This window comes from Cherax quadricarinatus, chromosome 30 (genome assembly GCF_038502225.1).
Source record: "Cherax quadricarinatus isolate ZL_2023a chromosome 30, ASM3850222v1, whole genome shotgun sequence".
In the NCBI taxonomy this organism is placed as follows: domain Eukaryota; kingdom Metazoa; phylum Arthropoda; class Malacostraca; order Decapoda; family Parastacidae; genus Cherax; species Cherax quadricarinatus.
In genome coordinates, this window is record NC_091321.1 from 25128044 (window position 1) to 25147135 (window position 19092).

At 42.0% G+C, this 19092-nt stretch overlaps 1 protein-coding gene across 5 annotated transcripts in view; it reads right to left on the minus strand.

Annotated features, from left to right (window-relative positions):
• The window catches only part of LOC128692700 (protein FAM151B), a 52883-nt gene that overhangs the window by 20566 nt on the left and 13225 nt on the right, over positions 1 to 19092 (minus strand). For all 5 annotated transcript variants that reach the window (XM_070090019.1, XM_070090017.1, XM_070090018.1 and 2 more), the window contains one exon: positions 17650 to 17739. In XM_070090019.1, the coding sequence (XP_069946120.1) occupies positions 17650 to 17739 (90 nt within the window). The remainder of the gene's footprint in view (positions 1 to 17649; positions 17740 to 19092) is intronic.

Consider the following 19092-nt stretch of genomic DNA (forward strand, 5'->3'; position numbering starts at 1 on the left):
AAATACATTTCTGCAACAGTCGTCTCTTTCCACCGGTGTAGTCTTGACTGTGGTGATATCATCGTATTTGCCATGGTGTACTCAAAATACTTGTTACTTTCCCTGACAATAGTTTCCATCAAGGGCTGGTCAAAGAACAGTTCAAAAAATTCCAGTTCATTGGCAGTGGTTCTAAGGGGACAAGTTGGTAGAATTCCACTTTCAGAGTCATCAAAGTGGTGGGGCTTGGGAACAAAATTGGGATTTTGCTGCCAATCCTAGATACGGTTTGCTGGTGGATACTGGACATCATAGGCTGGTTGTGCTGGTAGTTGTGGTTGTGGTGGGCTGGTGGCTGACACTCAGTTTTGTCCTTGAACTGAGGAGTCAGCAGCGTGGGTCCCAGCCTGGGCTGGTGAGTCACGCATGGCTGTGGCACTACCATCACCACTACCACCACCTACTGATGCCTCTGGTCTATCCATGCCAAGTGTAGCCACATCATTCTCACTTTCACTGTCTATTCCTGGTGTAGGGCCACGGGATGTACTCCGGGATGTAGTCCGTCCCCTGGGCACTGCATAGGGAACACTACCCGAGCGCATGCGGCGGCGTATATATCGACGCTTCACTGGTGAATATGTTTCCTCACTATCACTACTCGAATGATCGTCAAGAGCAATAAAATCACAATCCACGTCACTATCATCGTCATTACTGATGTCAGAGGCCTGGCCACGCGAAAATAATAGTTTTATCTTGGGATGAGGTACAACTGACCGTGACTGAGGAATGCCCACACCAGGGGTAGAAGGTTGAGGATCGTCAGGGTTTTCTGCACTATTATCGATATCCTGGTCATTCATTTCGGTCATTAACTGATCAAAGCCAAAGAATTTGTCTTCATTTCCACTTCCATCAGAGTCAGAACTATCAGATAGGAAGAGGAGAGTCCCAATTTTCCTTGGAGTGAGAGCTGCCTTGTGACGAGGCATGGTGAACAAAGGTAACTGAGCCTGCGTTCCCACAATGCTATGCAGGAGCCTAGAATTTTTGTTTACGGCGCACACGCCACACAGACCTATTCTCTCACATGTAGGCCTACCAGCGTTTTCGCGCTAAATGTGACACTGCTAGAATTTTGGCGTAGATCTATGGTTTGGACCCTGAACATAAAGCCGCAGATCTATGGCACGGACCCTGAAAGGGTTAAAACCTCTCCTCTCCTATTTTTAACTATCAAATCCATTCATTCTCTAGGCTTCAACTTATTAATCTCACTTCAAAACAAAATTTGTTGATAACATCTTACCCACTCTCTCATTTACTCTCTTTTTACATTGCTTCACCACTATCTTAACCTCTCTTTTCCTCTCCATATATGCCTCCCTCCTTGCATCACTTCTACTTTGTAAAAACCTCTCATATGCTAACTCTTTCCTCTCTTACTACTCTCTCTTTACATCATCATTCCACCAATCCCTCTTCTTCCCTTCCACAACCACTTTCCTGTAACCACAAATGTCTGTTAAACACTAAACACTACATTCTTAAACCTACCCCATACATCTTCAACCCCATTCCCTATACTCTCACTAGCTCATCTATCCTCCAACAGTTGTTTATATCCTACCATAACTGCCTCCTCATTTAGTTTATAAACCTTCACCTCTCTCTTGCTTGTTGCATCCATTTTCCTTGTAACCTATCTACCTTTAACTCTCACTGTAGCTACAACTAAAAAGTGATCTGATGTATGGAAGCAGGTAAGGTACCTAGGGACTGGCAGAGACTATACATAGTTAAATAACAAAAAGGCACAATACCGTGACTGGAACGATACACAAATAACCTGCACATAGAAGAGGGGAGCTTACGACGACGTTTCGGTCTGACTTGGACAATTTACAAAGTCACACTACCAAAATTGGAGCAGGATGGGTATATATAAGCAGGAAGAGGTAGTGGTGGTATTAGTAGAAGCAGTAGTGGTCAGAACACCCGTGACTTAACCTGATTCCTCATTTCTTGTTTTTTATTTTTCTTCTTCTCCCTCTTCCCCTTTCCTCTTTCCTTCTTTCTCCTCTGGTTTGTCTTTCTTTCTTCTTTCTCGTGATTCTGTTCCTTCATTATTCCCCTTCCCCCCACCTCTATGCACTTGCTCTCCCTCTGTGAGCACCTAGCTGCCTTGCAGTGCTCCCCTTTCGTTGTATTTGGCTGGCTCCTCCTCCTTATTCCCCACTACTACCACTACCACTACAACTACTATAACTATACATAGTTCCTTTGTATAAAGGCAAAGGGAATAAAAGAGTGCAAAAATTATAGGGGAATAAGTCTATTGGTCCTAGGTAGTAGGTTGGTAGACAGCAACCGCCCAGGGAGGTACTACCGTCCTGCCAAGTGAGTGTAAAACGGAAACCTGTAATTGTTTTACATGATGGTAGGATTGCTGGTATCTTTTTTGTCTCATAGACATGCAAGATTTCAGGTATGTCTTGCTACTTCTTACACTTAGGTCACACTGCACATACATGTACAAGCATATATATACAGTGGACCCCCGGTTAACGATATTTTTTCACTCCAGAAGTATGTTCAGGTGCCAGTACTGACCGAATTTGTTCCCATAAGGAATATTGTGAAGTAGATTAGTCCATTTCAGACCCCCAAACATACCAGTACAAACGCACTTACATAAATACACTTACATAATTGGTCGCATTCGGAGGTGATCGTTATGCGGGGGTCCACTGTATATATATATATATATATATATATATATATATATATATATATATACATACCCCTCTGGGTTTTCTTCTATTTTCTTACTAGTTGTTCTTGTTTATTTCCCGTTATCTCCATGGGGAAGTGGAACAGAATTCTTCCTCCATAAGCCATGCGGAGGCAACTAAAATGTCGGGAGCAAGGGGCTAGTAACCCCTTCTCCTGTATAAATTACTAAATTTAAAAAGAGAAACTTTTGTTTTTCATTTTGGGCCACCCTGCCTCGGTGGGATACGGCCGGTGCGTTGAAAGAAAGAAGTCTATTGGTATTCCTAGTAAAGTGTATGGTAGAGTTATTATTGAAAGAATTAAGAGTAAGAGAGTAGGATAGCAGATGAACAAGGAAGCTTTAGGAGGGGTATACCTGGAGAGGGTTTCAGGTGTCAATGCCCACCCGGCTCTGTTGGAGACCAGGCCTTGTGGTAGATCAGGGTCTGATTAACCAGGCTGTTACTGATGGCTGCACGCAAACTGACGTACGAACCATAGCCTGGCTGGTGAGGTACTGACTTAAGGTGCTTGTCCATTATTATTATAATCAAAAAGAAGCGCTAAGCCACAAGGGCTATACAGCGCTGCAGGGTAGGGAAGGAAGCAAGGGAATTGGATGGCAGAAGGGAGGGGGGATGATCAGCAGGTTACAGAAAACAGCGGGGCAGGGGATAGTACGGGGGTAGAGGGTAGCAAGAGATTCAAGTAGAAAGGGCTGAAAGTATCAGAATTTGTGAAGTCAGTCAGTCGTTGTCAAAAAGTCAATGAGAGAGTCCGGATGAAAGGTGGGTCCATCAGCGAGAAGGGAAGGTAAAGAGAGAGCAGCGGGGCGAAGACGACGACAGAGGTAAATTCTGCGTGCTCGTTGATAAAGTGGGCAGTCCAACAGAATGTGGCTGACTGATAATGGAGCTTGGCAATTCTCACAGAGAGGAGCAAGACGCCTCTCCATGAGATATCCATGAGTAAGACGAGTATGGCCAATGCGAAGACGGGAGAGAGTAGTCTCCCAACCTCGACACTGGTGATAAGAAGACGGCCAGTAACCTATACTCGGTTTAATAGACTGAAGTTTGTTGCCGAGCATAGTAGACCAACGTTGTTGCCAACGGGTGTGAAGGTGGGAAGATATTACAGCAAAATAGTCCGTACATGGAATACCTCTATAAGAAACTGGTAGGTCATGTACTGCTGACCGCGCAGCAGTGTCTGCCTGTTCATTGCCCTGTACGTCAACATGACCAGGGACCCAACAAAAAACGATATCTTTATGCTTAGTAAAGATGCGGCGTAGCCAAAGTTGGATACGGAGGACTAAGGGGTGAGGTGTATCAAATTTTTGTATAGCCTGTAAAGCACTAAGGGAGTCTGAGATAACCACAAATGATGACACAGGCATAGATGCAATACGGATAAGTGCTGTAAGGATGGCATATAATTCAGCAGTAAAAATACTAGCTGAAGATAGTAAATGCCCTTGTACGACGCTGTCCGGAAACACTGCTGCGAATCCTACGCCATCAGAAGACTTAGAGTCATCTGTGTACACAGCAATGGCATGAGAATGAGAGTGAAAGTGGTCAAGAAAAAGAGAGCGGGAAGCGACCGTAGACAGTTGGGCTTTCGAGCAAGGGAGAAAGAACAGACTCGAACAGCTGGAACTTCCCAGGGGGGTAGGGAAAAGTGAGATGCTACATGTACATAGAAAGGTGGTAGTTGAAGAGAAGACAAGAGCGAATGAAGGCGAAGAGAGAAGGGACGGAGTAAGCAGGGGCGGCGAACAAATAAAGAATGTCTACTAATATCAGTGACCATTCTATAAATGGAAGGATTGCGGAGATCATGAGAGCGTACATAGTAGCGCAGGCAATGGGCATCACGGCGATCGGATAAGGATGGAACGTTCGCTTCTGCATAGAGGCTTTCGACAGGGGAAGAGCGAAAAGCACCAAGGCATAAACGTAATCCTTGGTGATGAATGGGGTTAAGGCTAGAGAGAGTAGCAGGAGATGCCGCTGAATAGATCTGGTCACCATAATCAAGTTTCGATAAAATAAGGGTGGAATGTAGGTGAAGGAGGGTTCGACGATCAGCTCCCCACGAAAGATGAGCAAGGGTTTTAAGAAGGTTCAGCCGGCTGTGACAAGTTGCCTTCAGAGAGGTAATGCGAGGTTTCCAGGATAACCTACGATCAAAGAGGAGGCCCAGAAACTTGACTGTATCACGTTCAGGGATACGGGAGCCATAGAGGTACAAAGGATGATCGGAGATGACAGAGCGTCTAGTGAAAGTGATTTGGTGGGTTTTAGTGCTGGAAAATTTAAACCCATGTGTGGTGGCCCAATTGGAAACACGGTCGACTGCATGCTGGAGAGAAACTGTAAGGAGGTGACAGTCAGCGCCTGCACAGGCAATAGCGAAGTCATCAACATAGAGTGATGACCAAATATTTGATGGAAGACTAGAGGCCAAATCATTAATAGCAAGGAGAAAAAGTGTTGTGCTCAGAACACATCCCTGGGGGACACCTTCAGCTTGGATAAAGTCCGGGGAGAGCACATTATTAACCCGAACACGGAAATGCCTGTCAGTTAAAAAGTTCTTAAGGAAGGATGGTAGATTGCCTCGAAGGCCTAAGGAGTGGGCTTGGGCTAAAATATTATACCTCCAAGTTGTGTCATATGCCTTCTCAAGGTCAAAAAACATGGCAGTAACTGAGTGGTTATTCGCAAAGGCATTACGAACATACGTATCCAAGCGCAGTAAGGGGTCTATGGTAGAACGTCCCTTACGAAAGCCATATTGACGAGTGGAGAGACTGTTGTGTGTCTCTAAATACCACACTAAACGTCTATTTACTAGACGTTCCATTACTTTGCAAACTGCACTGGTAAGAGCAATGGGACGATAGTGGGAGGTTTCATGTCCCGTAGTGCCTGGTTTGCGGAAAGGGAGAACAATGGCGGATTTCCACAGCTGTGGAAGAACTCCTTGTGACCAAATAAGATTGTAAAGGCGTAATAGGACTGCAAGGGCTGACTGATGTAAATGTTGTAGCATACGAATATGAATGTCGTCGGGCCCAGCTGCCGATGATCGACAAGCTGAGAGTGTTCCCTCCAGTTCTTGAAGTGTAAAAGGCACATTATACTGTTCTTCTCTGAGAGAAGAAAAGTCCAAGGGTGCTAACTCTCTGGCAGACTTTGAGGAAAGAAATGAGGGGCATAGATGGAGTCCCTGAGAAATACGGACCAGATGATTGCCAATTTCATTGGCAACATCTAGTGGGTTTGCTATATCAACACCGGCAACCCGCAGAACAGGAGCCGGGTCAGGAGAATATTTACCACTCAGTTTTCGTACTTTTTTCCAGACTGCACTCATAGAGGAAGCAGAGGTGATGGTGGAGACATAATCTCGCCAGCAAGTGCGTTTAGCGTCACGGATGACACGGCGAGCGATCGCACGCTTCTGTTTAAAATCAAGGAGTCGCTCTGTGGTTCTATTGTACCGGTACCTGCCCCATGCAGCGCGTTTCAAACGTACTGCACGAGCACAAGCAGGAGACCACCAAGGCACGCATTTCTGAGAATGCCTGCCCGAAGTTTGGGGTATAGAATGAGAAGCTGCGGTGAAAACGGAGGACGAGAAGAGGTGTAAAAGCTCATCGATGGAGGACGAAGAAGGAACCTCTTTAAAAACAGTCAGGTGTGAGTAAAGGTTCCAATTTGCCCGATTAAATTGCCAGCGTGGGGTGCGAAGAGGTGGCGAATATGAAGGGGAAGTAAGAATGATTGGGAAATGATCACTGTCATGTAAGTCCGGGAGAACAGACCAAGTGAAGTCTAATGCGGCGGAGGAAGAGCAAACTGAGAGATCGATGCAAGAGAGAGTATGAGTCCGAGGATCAAAATGGGTGTGAGTACCTGTATTTAAAACATGGAGGGGGTGGGTGGCAAGAAAAGCCTCTAACTGAATTCCACGGGAATCACAGTGAGACCCCCCCCAGAGGAAATGGTGGGCATTAAAATCACCAAGTAACAGAATCGGTGGCGGTAATGACGAAACAAGGAAGGCAAAATCCGGAATAGATAATGCCCGAGAAGGAGAGAGATATAAAGAACAGAGCGTATACCACCTATGTAAGTGGATACGGGCTGCTGTGTAATGCAGCGAAGTATGAACAAATAGCTGATGGTACGGAATATCAGTGCGGAGAAGAAGGGCACTTTCATTAAAGGTCCCATCAGGAAAAGGATCTGAAGAATACAATCAATTATAGCCTGAGATGTGAGAAATAACAGCAGAGTGTAATTTTGGTTCCTGTAAGCAAACACCAACAGGGGCAAACTGGGAGAGTAACATCTGAAGCTCACCCCGATTACCCCTGAGGCCGCGTATATTCCACTGTAAAAAGGCCATGATTGGCAATGATAAAGATACTTGAAATCCGCAGGTAAGGGTTCCTACGGACTAGAAGGGTTAGAAAAGTCCACATGCGGAGGCAGTGGAAAATGTTCAAGCAGCGAAGGAACGGTGCGCTGTGAAGAAAGGAGTTGCGCAGATGGAGCAGAGGAGAGAGAAAGAGCGGAAGGTGGATCAGTGTCCATTGATGGTTTGGTCTCTGCAATATATTCAGAGATTGCTTCAAGTGTTTCGGAATTCAGAGATGTCGTATGGGAGACAATATTGGGAATGGTAGGGGGAGGATGAGTAAAGATTGGAACTGTATTGGACTGTACCAAGGTAGGGGGGGGCGAAAGGGTGGAGGGAACTGGAGAAGCGTGGCAGGGGACAGAAGAGACAGGAACCTGGGAGGTGGCAGAAGAGGAAGAAACTTGGGAGGGAACAGGGGAGGAAGGTACATTACGAGGAGGAGGGTGAACCTCTGCACTTGTAACTGAGCCAGTGAGAGGGGAAGAACTAGGGACAGAGACAGGGAGGGTAAAATGAGGAGGTGGAAGATGGGTAGGAGGTGTTACCGGACCTTTTTTTGACTTTTGAGAAGTAGAGGGACGATTGGGAAGAGGTGTCGTACGAGGTCTCGTCGATACTGAGGCTTGTAAGAGAGAACTCGAAGAAGCGAGATTAGACTGAGGCGTTGAAGTAGGGACGTCTGAGCCGAGGACAGCAAAAGGATTAGATACAGGAGTGATTATGGGAGAGGTAACCACAGAGGTGGGTGTAGAAGATGGGATACCAGAAGTGGGGGGACGTTTTGAAACACGGGAATAAGAAACACGTGGGAGTCTCCCTTGGAGGCGGAGATGAGAAACTGCCATGGCATAAGGGAGACCTTCTGTCTCTTTGAGGTAACGGATTTCCCGCTCGTTTAAATAGACCTGACAACGGCGAGAGTACGAAGGGTGAGCCTCATGACAGTTAAGGCAAGAGGGAGATCGATTGCAAGACGTATTAGAATGGTCATCGGCACCACAGACTGGGCATTCGGCGATAGATCTGCAATATTTCGCTGGATGGCCAAATCGCCAGCAATTTCTACACTGTTGTGGTGTAGGGATCACCTTTCGAACTTGTCCTGCTATATAAACTGAGGATGGGAGTTCTCGGCTGTCAAAAGTTAAACGAGCCACATTGCTAGGGTATCGTCTCCGCCCACGGGCAGGAAGAACGTAAGTGTCTACCTTGAGGATTGGGAGATCTTGGAGTTCCAGCTGTTCTAGAATGTCGGTGCCACATGTCTGGAAATTTTGTTGAACTATGGTATGGGGCAGAATGACGGTACCACTACAAGAATTGAGGGAATGATGTTTTTCAAGGGTGACAGGAACAGTATCTATATGGGAAAGACGAGAGAGCTCACGAGCCTGGGTAGCATTCTGTACGGTAATGATGCGCGTACCGCTCTTAAGAGCATGAAAAGAAATATCTTTACCAACATGGCGTAGGAGTGCCTTGCCAATACTATGGTCAGAAAGATAGGCAGTAGAGGAAGTTGGTCGTAAAGTGAAGAATTTAGTCCACTGTTCAGTCTGAAACTGAGCGTGGAAAGGTAGTGAAGGACGTGTCGATCGTTTCTGAGAAGAATGAGAAGGTGAAGGTGGAGAAGTATCATCAGCAGGTAATTGTCGTTGACGTTTAGGCGTGGGACCAGAGTTGGTCCGACGTGGAACGGGTCGGCGATTTGAAAATTGCCGCACCGTAGAGGGAGAGGCCGGAAGCACAGTCAGAGGAGAGCGAAGGTCTGATAAATCGAAGGAGTCAGTCGAGGCCTCAGTACCTGAAGCGGGTGAGGAAACAGCACCGGCAATAGGTACAGAGGCATGAGGAATGTCTGAAGAGTGGTCCAAAGACGAGGCGGGGTCAGAACGGGGTGCGGTATCAAGAAGGGGCCCGGGGGTACCAGGTTCATGGACTAGGGCTGCCATGGTTAGGTTACTTCTTTCTTTTTGTTTTTAAGAAAAAAAAAGAAAGAAAAGAAAATAAAAATAAAAAAAAGAAAAAAAAAAGGGGGGACCGGGGAGGGATAGTTCCTAGGAGGAATGAAAGGGCCAGAAATCTCCCTCCGCGCCCAAGAGGACCTCAGCACCGCAAGTAGCGCAGATGCAGCATGGAACCCGTGCCATACCCTACCCATCATGCTAGTAAACTAACAATCCGGGATAGCAACCTCACATCTGCCGAGCTACCTCGGTGGACAAAAGAGAGGGCGGCCGGATATCCGCCACAAAGCATACCTCCTTCGGCCACCACCCCCGGAATCCGAAAGGTGGCTTCCAGAGATACACTCGTCGCCCGAAAGACACCCAAAGCTACTCCGGGATACCGGAGAGGGATCGGGACATCCCCAGGCGATCCAGATTCCACGGCAAACTACGCCACCGCTAAGAACCTCAATGGAATGGGATGGACCCCGGTATCCTTTCTCCTACCCAGGAACTAGCGCGCCTGTGGGAGAAATCCCAAAGGACAAAAAGAGGAAGGGCAAAAGGGAGGAGTGGGGAGGAGGAGGAGGAAAGGAAAAAGGGGAGGATGGGGAGGATGGGATAGGGGAGGGGAGATTGGGGGGTAATTAGGTTCGGTCTGAGGAAGAAGACCGATAGGTCTAATTCCTCAGACCAAGAGCCTCTTCACCACGCCAAGGAGCCCCCCTTGAAGAGGAGGTGCTTGTCCAGTGCCTTCTTGAAGACAGCCAGGGGTCTATTGGTAATCCCCCTTATGTATGCTGGGAGGCAGCTGAATAGTCATGGGCCCCTGACACTTACTGTGTGTCTCTCAGTGTACTCGTAGCACCCCTGCTTTTCACTGGGGGAATATTGCATCTCCTGCTGAGTCTTTTGCTTTCATAGGGAGTGATTTTTGTGTACAAGTTTGGTACTAATCCCTCTAGGATTTTCCAAGTGTATATTATCATGTATCTCTCTCACCTGCATTCCAGGGAATACAAATCAAAAGACTTAACCATTCCCAGTAATTTAGGGTAGGGGGTGTGTAGACCAAGTGTTTACAGTAAAACATATAGGTGAACAGTATTTATGTAAGGGTAGAGGTTTTTATGGCAATTATTTGGAAAAGGTGTATAGGACGGGGGGGGGGGGATGGGGCAATGTGGCAGATGTTGCAAATGTATGGAATAGGAGGTAGGCTATTGAAAGCAGCGAAGAGTTTTTTCGAGGATAGCGAGGCTCAGGTTTGAGTATGTAGGAGAGAGGGAGATTATTTACCAGTAAAAGTAGGCCTTAGACAAGGATGTGTGATGTCATCATGGTTGTTCAATATAATTATAGATGGGGCTGTAAGAGAAGTGAATGGTCAGGTGTTGGCAAGAGGTGTGGGGTTAAAAGATAAAGAATCTAACACAAAGTGGGAGTTGTCACAGTTGTTCTTTGCTGATGACAGTGATTTTAGAAGACTCTGAAGAGAAGTTGCAGAGGCTGGTAGATGAGTTTGGTAGGGTATGTAAAAGAAGAAAATTAAAAGTGAAAATACGAAAGAGTAAGGTGATGAGGATAAAAAAAAATTACATAATGAAAGACTGGGTATCAGGTTGGAGGGAGAGAGAATGAAGGAGGTGAATGTATTCAGATATTTAGGAGTGGCTGTGTCAGCAGATGGGCCTATGAAAGATGATGTGAATCATAGAATTGACAAGGGGAAAAAAGGTGAGTGGTGCACTGAGTTTGTGGAGACAAAACTTTGTCCATGGAAGCAAAGTGGGGAATGTATGAGAGCATAGTTATACCAATGCTCTTATATGGGTGTGAAGCATGGGTGGTGAATGTTGCTACAAGAAGAAGGATGGAAACAGTGATGTCATGTCTAAGGGCAATGTGTAGTGTGAATATAATGCAGAGAATTCATAGTTTGAAAATTAGGAGGAGGTGCAGGATTACCAAAACTATTATCCAGAGGGCAGAGGAGGGGTTGAGGTGGGTCAGACATGTAGAGAGGTTGGAACAAAATAGAATGACTTTGAGAGTGAATAAATCTGTAGTGGAGGGAAAGTGGGGCAGGGGTTGGCCTAGGAACGGTTGGAGAGAGGGGGTAAAGGTTGTTCTGCGTGCGAGGGGCTTGGACTTCCAGCAAGCATGTGTGAGCATGTTAGATAAGATCGAATAGAGACTAACAGTGTTTAGGACTTGACGTGTTGTTGGAGTGTGAGCAAGGTAACATTTATGAAGGGATTCAGGAAAACCAGTAGGCCAGACACGAGTCCTGGAGATAAGAAGTACAGTGCCTGCACTCTGAAGGAGGGGTGTTAATGTTGCAGTTTTATAACTGTAGTGTAAGTGCACCTCAGGCAAGACAGTGATGGAGTGAATGATAATGAGTTTTTCCTTCTTCAGGCCACCCTGCCTTGGTAGGAAATGGTCGATGTGTTAATATGTTAATATATATAACAATAATATCTTTATTTCTACAAGTACATGTACAAGGTATACAGACCTAGCTGACATCGATGACATACTACTACATAGAAAGCTGCTTGTTATGCAGAGCATTTCGTACAAATTAGGTCAGTTTTGTCCCAGGATGTGATCCACACCAGTCGACTAACACCCAGGTACCCATTTTACTGATGGGTGAACACAGACAACTGGTGTAAGGAAACATGCCTAATGTTTCTACCTTTACTGGGAATCGAACCTGGACCCTCACTATGTGAAGCAAGAGCTTTAGGCACCAGGCCATAGGGCACCGTAAATTTAACTTTAATAATCAGAAGTGACTGAAGCAAAATAAACAATCATGAAGACTGTGAAAGAAAACCGAAACATAGATGTGGTCTACACAGATTTTGCCAAGACATAAAAACATAAGAAAGAAGGAACATTGCAACAGGCCTACTGACCCATGCGGAGTAGGTCCATCCCCCCCCCCAATTAGCCAAATGACCCACCCAGTCTGGTCAGCTACACTCAAGGAAGGAGCACGGCACCAGACCCAGCAGCACAAGCTAGTCAGGTCCAACTCACACCCACCCACACCCACTCATGTATTTATCTAACCTATTTTTAAAACTACACTGTACTCGGGAGTTTGTTCCACTCATCCACAACTCTATTACCAAACCAGTGCTTTCCTATATCCTTCCTGAATCTGAATTTTTCCAACTTGAAACCATTGCTGCGAGTCCTGTCTTGGCTGGAAATTTTCAGCACGCTATTTACATCCCCTTTATTTATTCCTGTTTTCCATTTATACACCTTGACACTTCAACTTATATTTTGCACTTATGATGAGGGAACTTGAGAACCAGTTACTGGCATACTGTACCTTGATCTGCAGTTATGGTTATGATCATTGCAAATATCCAAATGAATAAATTTTTATTAATAATGTTTTCTCAACTGTTTCTATCAATACTCAATATATGCTTATTTTATGCATGTAGAGAGATTTTAGATAATTTATTTTAATCAGAGGGAAGTACTAAATCCATTGAAGTTATAATGCCTGGAAAATGGAAGGCACTCAGATTCAATCCAAGGAAGAATAGGGAAGGATAAGTCCAGTTCCTTGGCTCAAGGTATTTATCATGAGGTACATGTACAGAGTGCTCCCTGGAAACAGGTCACTGACTTTTTTGAGTTACATAGTGTAAATTACCTAGGATATGATAATTGCACTTATGTGTAACTGTGCCTAAATAAATTTAATTATTGACAGACACTGTTTAAGAGCTATAAACTTAGAAGGGCCCTGCTTTACGGCATTCCGCTAATATGGACACTTAAAATTATGACCAATGGAAATAAGTCACTCTGTCTGACTTTTTTGGGTTATCCTAGGTTCTTTACACATATGCTGCTATGTATGATAATTCTATGTAACTGTATTTATGTATACCTGAATAAATTTACTTACTTACTTACTCTCTACACGGCTCCCCCCACCTGATTTTCTAATACAGTCACCGCGCCCCACCTTGTTTGTTTACATTCTTCGTGAGCTCAGTAAGCACTAAGTCTCTCCATTTTGTCTGGAAACTCCAAAATTTCAAATGTTTTTAAAAGTTATTTCATATTTTATATATACTCTGATAATTATACTTATGTATACCTGTACTTAAATAAACTTACATACTGTGCTGGCGTGCAGGTACACATTAAAATCAGTAAGAGTGTCTTATGTCTCCAGACGTCATATTAGTAATGATAATAATAATCATCGAGTCTCATTTAAATGTCGTATATTACGTTAAATACACATTTTCATTAATCCATCTATGATATTTTTTCAAAATTATATAATAAACACGATACATAACATAAAAATATGATAAATACACCCCACAATAGAATAAATAAACATAAATATGAGATGTGGTAGCAGACGACTTGCACAAGTGACGCCATATTAGAAATGCTAATAATAATAATAATAATAATAATAATAATAATAATAATAATAATAATAATAATCACCGAGTCTCATTAAATGTTGTATATTACGTTAATATACACATTTTCATTAATCCATCCATTATATTTTTTTCAAAATTATATAATAAACACGATACATAACATAAAAAGATGATAAATACACCCTACAATAGAATAAATAAACAAATATGAGATGTGGTAGCCAGATAACTTGTACAAGTGATGCCAAGAATAACATTTTCTCTAATCTAACATAAGAGAAAATGTGTTACTGGGGGTAACTGTAGAAAATTATTCCTTTCATATGTATGTAAGTAAGTTTATTCAGGTATACACAAATACAGTTACATAGATTATCATACATAACATATGTGTAGAGAACCTAGGATAACCCAAAAAAGTCAGAGTGACTTATTTCCATTGCCTTCACTCAGAGCATCATTTCTTCTCAAAATGATGTTACATGAGAATGGGAGTGTCCTTCTTTATTTATTCTACCGTATCAATGTAGAGACAACCTGTACACAATGTAACTTGTACACAAACCAGACGTGTACACTTCGTTTACAAAACTTACCTTCGCCTGGTTTGCTTACATAACTCTGCGCCTGTCCTCTCTCATGCACTCATTCTTTCTCTCTCTCATTTATTCGTTTTATCTCATTTACTTACTCCTGACCCTACATTAAGACTACAAATATTTTAAGGTAAGTAATGAGTGAACTGTATATACATTTTATTGCTCTGGGATGCTTAAATGTAATAGAATATTATGTGTAGGTGGGTTGGCCTGGTATGGTAGCCCGGCTGACTACCATACATACCACACTTGATTTTTTACAATAAATACTACTCATCTCACCCTATATTTTAAGGTAAGTAATGAGTGAACTGTATACACATTTTATCGCTCTGGGATGCTTAAATATCATAGAATTGTATGTGTGGGTGGGGTGGCCTGGTATGGTAGCCTGGCTGACTACCATACATACCACACTTGATTTCTTACAATAAATACTACTTGTCTCACCCTAGATTAAGACTATAAATATTTTAAGGTAAGTAATGAGTGCACTATGTGTGTATTGTACGTTTTTATTGTTTTTTGATGCCTGGTTCTATTGCTAACTTAATATATGTTAGTGTAAACTTGTTATCTAGTGTTTGTATGCATTTGTAAGTGGAAAAAAAGGGTGTTCCACTTTACGGCGGTTTCCGCTTTACGGCGGTAGCCTGGAACCTAACCAGCCGTATAAGTGGGGCCTTCCTGTACTCTGACAATTACACTTACTTGTAACTGTACCTAAAGGGATTCAGGGAAACCGGCAGGCCGGACTTGAGTCCTGGAGATGGGAAGTATAGTATCTGCACTCTGAAGGAGGGGTGTTAATGTTGCAGTTTTATAAATGTAGTGTAAGTATGCCTCAGGCAAGACAGTGATGGAGTGAATGATGATGAGTTTTTCTTTTTTCAGGCCACCCTGCCTTGGTGGAAATCGGCCGATGTGTCAAAAAAAAATATATATATAACGATCACTCTGAGGTGCATTAAATGTCGTATACTGTATTACGTTAATATAGACATTTTAATTAATCCATCTATGATATTTGTCTCAAAATTATATAATAAACACGCTACATAAGATATGAACAAGATAAATACACCCACAGTAGAATAAATTAACAAATATGAGATGTTTTTTCAGTCGTCTTGTCGGAGTGTATGAAAGAATAAAATTTTCTCTAATTCAACACCAAAGAAAATGTTTACACAATAGTATTACTGGGGGTAACTGTAGAAAATTATTCCTTTTATGTGCCTTCACTCACAGCATCATTCCGTCTAAAAATGGTGTGTTATATAAGACTGGGAGTGTTGCTCTTCATTTATTCTACTGTACCAATGTGAAGACAACTTGTACACAATGTAAGGTGTTTGTATTATGGTATAAGATTAAAAAATATGGGAATGAATGAGTATTAACCAAAAGCAGATGTGTTCGTCTGTTTACGAACTCTGTGGCTCTGTCCTCTCTCATTTACTTGTTCTCTCTCGTTTGTTTGTTTTTATATTATTTACTTACCTCTTACCCTACACTAAGACTACAAATATTTTGAGGTAAGTAATGAATGTACTGTGTGTATATTTTACTTTATATCAGATTAGATTAGGTTTTTTAAAAATTTTTGACAAATTACATGGTTGTACAGAGGGATATAATACATAGTTGGGTGTACATGCCAAAAACCGCTCTGTATGCTGAGCATTTTGGGCAAACTTAAAGATTAACTTAAGAATAGTACATAGTATAATACATAGTTCATATGGTCATTAGACGAGTTAGAATGAGTACAGGAGAACATATAATATCAGGTGATGCTACATGGTTTTGATAAGTCTAGTACAGAGTTTTTACACTATTGAATTAGTTTATAAAGATTACAGTAATACATTGTAACAATTTAAAACAATTTACAGTGTGATGTATTACAGTTTAGCACATCTTAAAACAATGAAATCTGGTATTACAATGGAATAATTTACATTATGATGTACTGTATTACAATCTACTATTTAAAACAGTGAAAAGAACAGACATACTAATTTCAAAGTAGTAAGTGGTTGAGCATTCATCAGCACAATATGAGTAGCTTTTGAGAAACTGGTAGTGATTAGGTATGGTTTGTCTGGTTAATTTTGGGTGATGAGACGATTTCTTATTTGGGCCTTAAACTGATTTGCAGACAGGGGTCCTTAAGTTTGTTCTGGGAATGAATTCCAGATCTTCGGGCCTTTTACGTGCATAGCATTTTTGCATAGGGACAGATGAACACGGGGGATATTGAGTGATCTGTGTCTCATATTATGGTTGTGTGTTCTGTTATAGTTATCAAGGAGGAATTTAAGAGGAGGGTTTACATTAGAGTATAGTGTTCTGTGTATGTAGTAGGCACAATAATAAGTGTGGAAGTTTTGGAGTGTTGTCTAATGCAGGAGTTAGTAATCAATTGCTCTGCAGCTTTTTGTTGGGTTATTAAAGGCTTAAGGTAATTTGCTATGGTTGAGCCCCATACACAATTACCATAGGTGAGGTAAGGGTAAATGAGAGTGGTACAAAGCTAGAAGAGCTGATTGGGGTACATAGTACCATATCTTTGAAAGGATGCCTACTGTTTTGGAGACTTTCTTGGAAATTTGCCATGTGTCTGAAATTTGAGACTGCAGTCAAGGTGGAGACCTAGAAATTTGCCCTCTGCCTGTCTAGAGATAGGTGGACCATTTATCAATATATTTAGCTGTACATTTGAAACTCTGTTTCCGAAAAGCATGAAGTAAGTTTTGCCAATATTGAGAGTAAATTTGTTGGTTATCATCCAAGTAGATATTTTTAGCAGTTCAGCATTTACTGTGTCTGTTAGTATGGTTGGACTTGAGTGAGAAAAGACATAAGTTGTGTCATCTGCAAATAAAATGGGTTTAAGGAGATTAGATGCATTTAGTAGGTCACTGATGTAAATGAAAAAGAAGTGGGTCAAGAATGCTTCCCTGTGGGACTCCAACAAGAACAGGTTGTGTAGTGGAACAGGCTCCATTTGTGTATACATACTGGATACTATTGTTAGTGTAAACTTGTTATCTTGCATTTATATGCATTTATAAGGGGAAAAATGGAGTTCTGGTTTCTGGCAATAGCCTGGAACCTAACCTGCTGTATAAGTGGGGCCCTACTTTATTTACGATTTTATGCCACTTACACTTTTTTTTTCTCAACACGCCTGTCACCTCCCACTGAGGCAGGGTGACCAAAAAAACTATACTATATGAAGATTGGTCAAGAACTATGGGTAAAGCTAAATTATAAAAATTATCCTTCTTTAGTTTTTTATTAAATGCATGTGTATGTTCCCTTTTTGCATGTGTGGAGAATTAAAAAAAAAAAAACACTACTGATGGGAGACTGAAAATCTTTACTTCTTCAGGTACCTGAACTTAACTGATCACTGGCATTCTACAGAAGATAATAACATTAATAACTGCTTACCTGGCCTGTGTAACTTTTCAGCAGCTCAAGGCTCTGTTGTACAATACTCAGATCTTTGAAATCTAACTTGGCTCCCTTCTTCTTTCCTACCTGTTGATAAAAATGATCAATTATCATATTCATTAAAGAGGATTACTTACCAAGAAATAAATTGTACACGAATATAATTACTGGGTAGGCAAATCAAATGTTCCAAGTTTGAATCTCCTTGTAGGGAACTGTCCTAGTTCATTCCTATCTTCCTCCACCGAGTAAGTGACATTTTACATCCAAGGATGGGATTAGTAATATTCTGACTCATTTTTTTTTTTTTGGTGGGGGGATGAGACTGAAAGGATGCTTTCAAAGAAAGCTTGGTAACTAGTTTTTAAGAGATTAAGAAACCATTCAAACTGTTTTATTAATTACAAGTAAAATTTGAAAAATTAAGTAAAACAAGAAGGATGATTCTTCATTAATCTATAAAACTTTTCACTATTTTACTATAAATAGTTTAGTAAACATCAGTACTGTACTGTATTGCTTGGACAATACGAGTCAATTTTGAGGAAAGGCAGTTCCTATCATTCTTTTTTTTATCACATACATATTTAACAAGCACTGAGCCCACATGGACCATACAACACTGCTGTGTGATGTGTAAGGAGTTATTGGAGTTGGAAGTTAGTGAGGGTGTAAATTTAATATCAAAGTTAGTGCAATAGGTTAGTTTTCAATTAAAAAGCCAGACTGAATTTGCACCCAAGGTGGAACTTTCAGTGAGGATGTCAGAGTTAAAGTGTTTGAGTTGCAGATGTGAAAAGTGAATTCTGCACGTTTTCCAATAGGTAGAACAGCTCATTCGTTCAGCCTGGCAGTCCTCATGGTAAGGTCCTGGGAGCCTCTTCAGATGGTATTCATGTGCCTGTTGTGTTCAATTCTTAACCTTGCAAGCCCAGTTTTTCAACATGCCACAATGATGAAAAGACAGTCAGGGATAGAACTGATCAATAGAAAATTTCCTGTACTCTATCTAAGACCAGAATTGTTGCCTGTATCTTTTGAGTTGTTGAGAAAGTGCTGAAAAGATAGTCTGAGAAAGGGATCCACCTTGTTGGAGATAAGTTGTGAATAGTGGATCAAGAGACAATCTGCATGTTCATTTCCCAGACCATCAGTGTGTCCAGACCCAACAAGAAACAATTTCTTGTGCTTATTAAACAACCTTCATCCATATACAATGAACTTATAATCTGACAAACTAATAGGGAAAGGGTGTGTATGTAAGTGTACGTACACTACAGCTAGCAGTCATGCATACTGTGTACACTAGTCAGCACCTTGTGCACATATTTCTCATACCTTGACCTGCTTTTCCACTTTATGACTGGTATTTCCCTTTAGTGATATTTGTTCTTTAATACTTTTGGGAAAATGCAACAATAAATAAGTTATAATTATTGT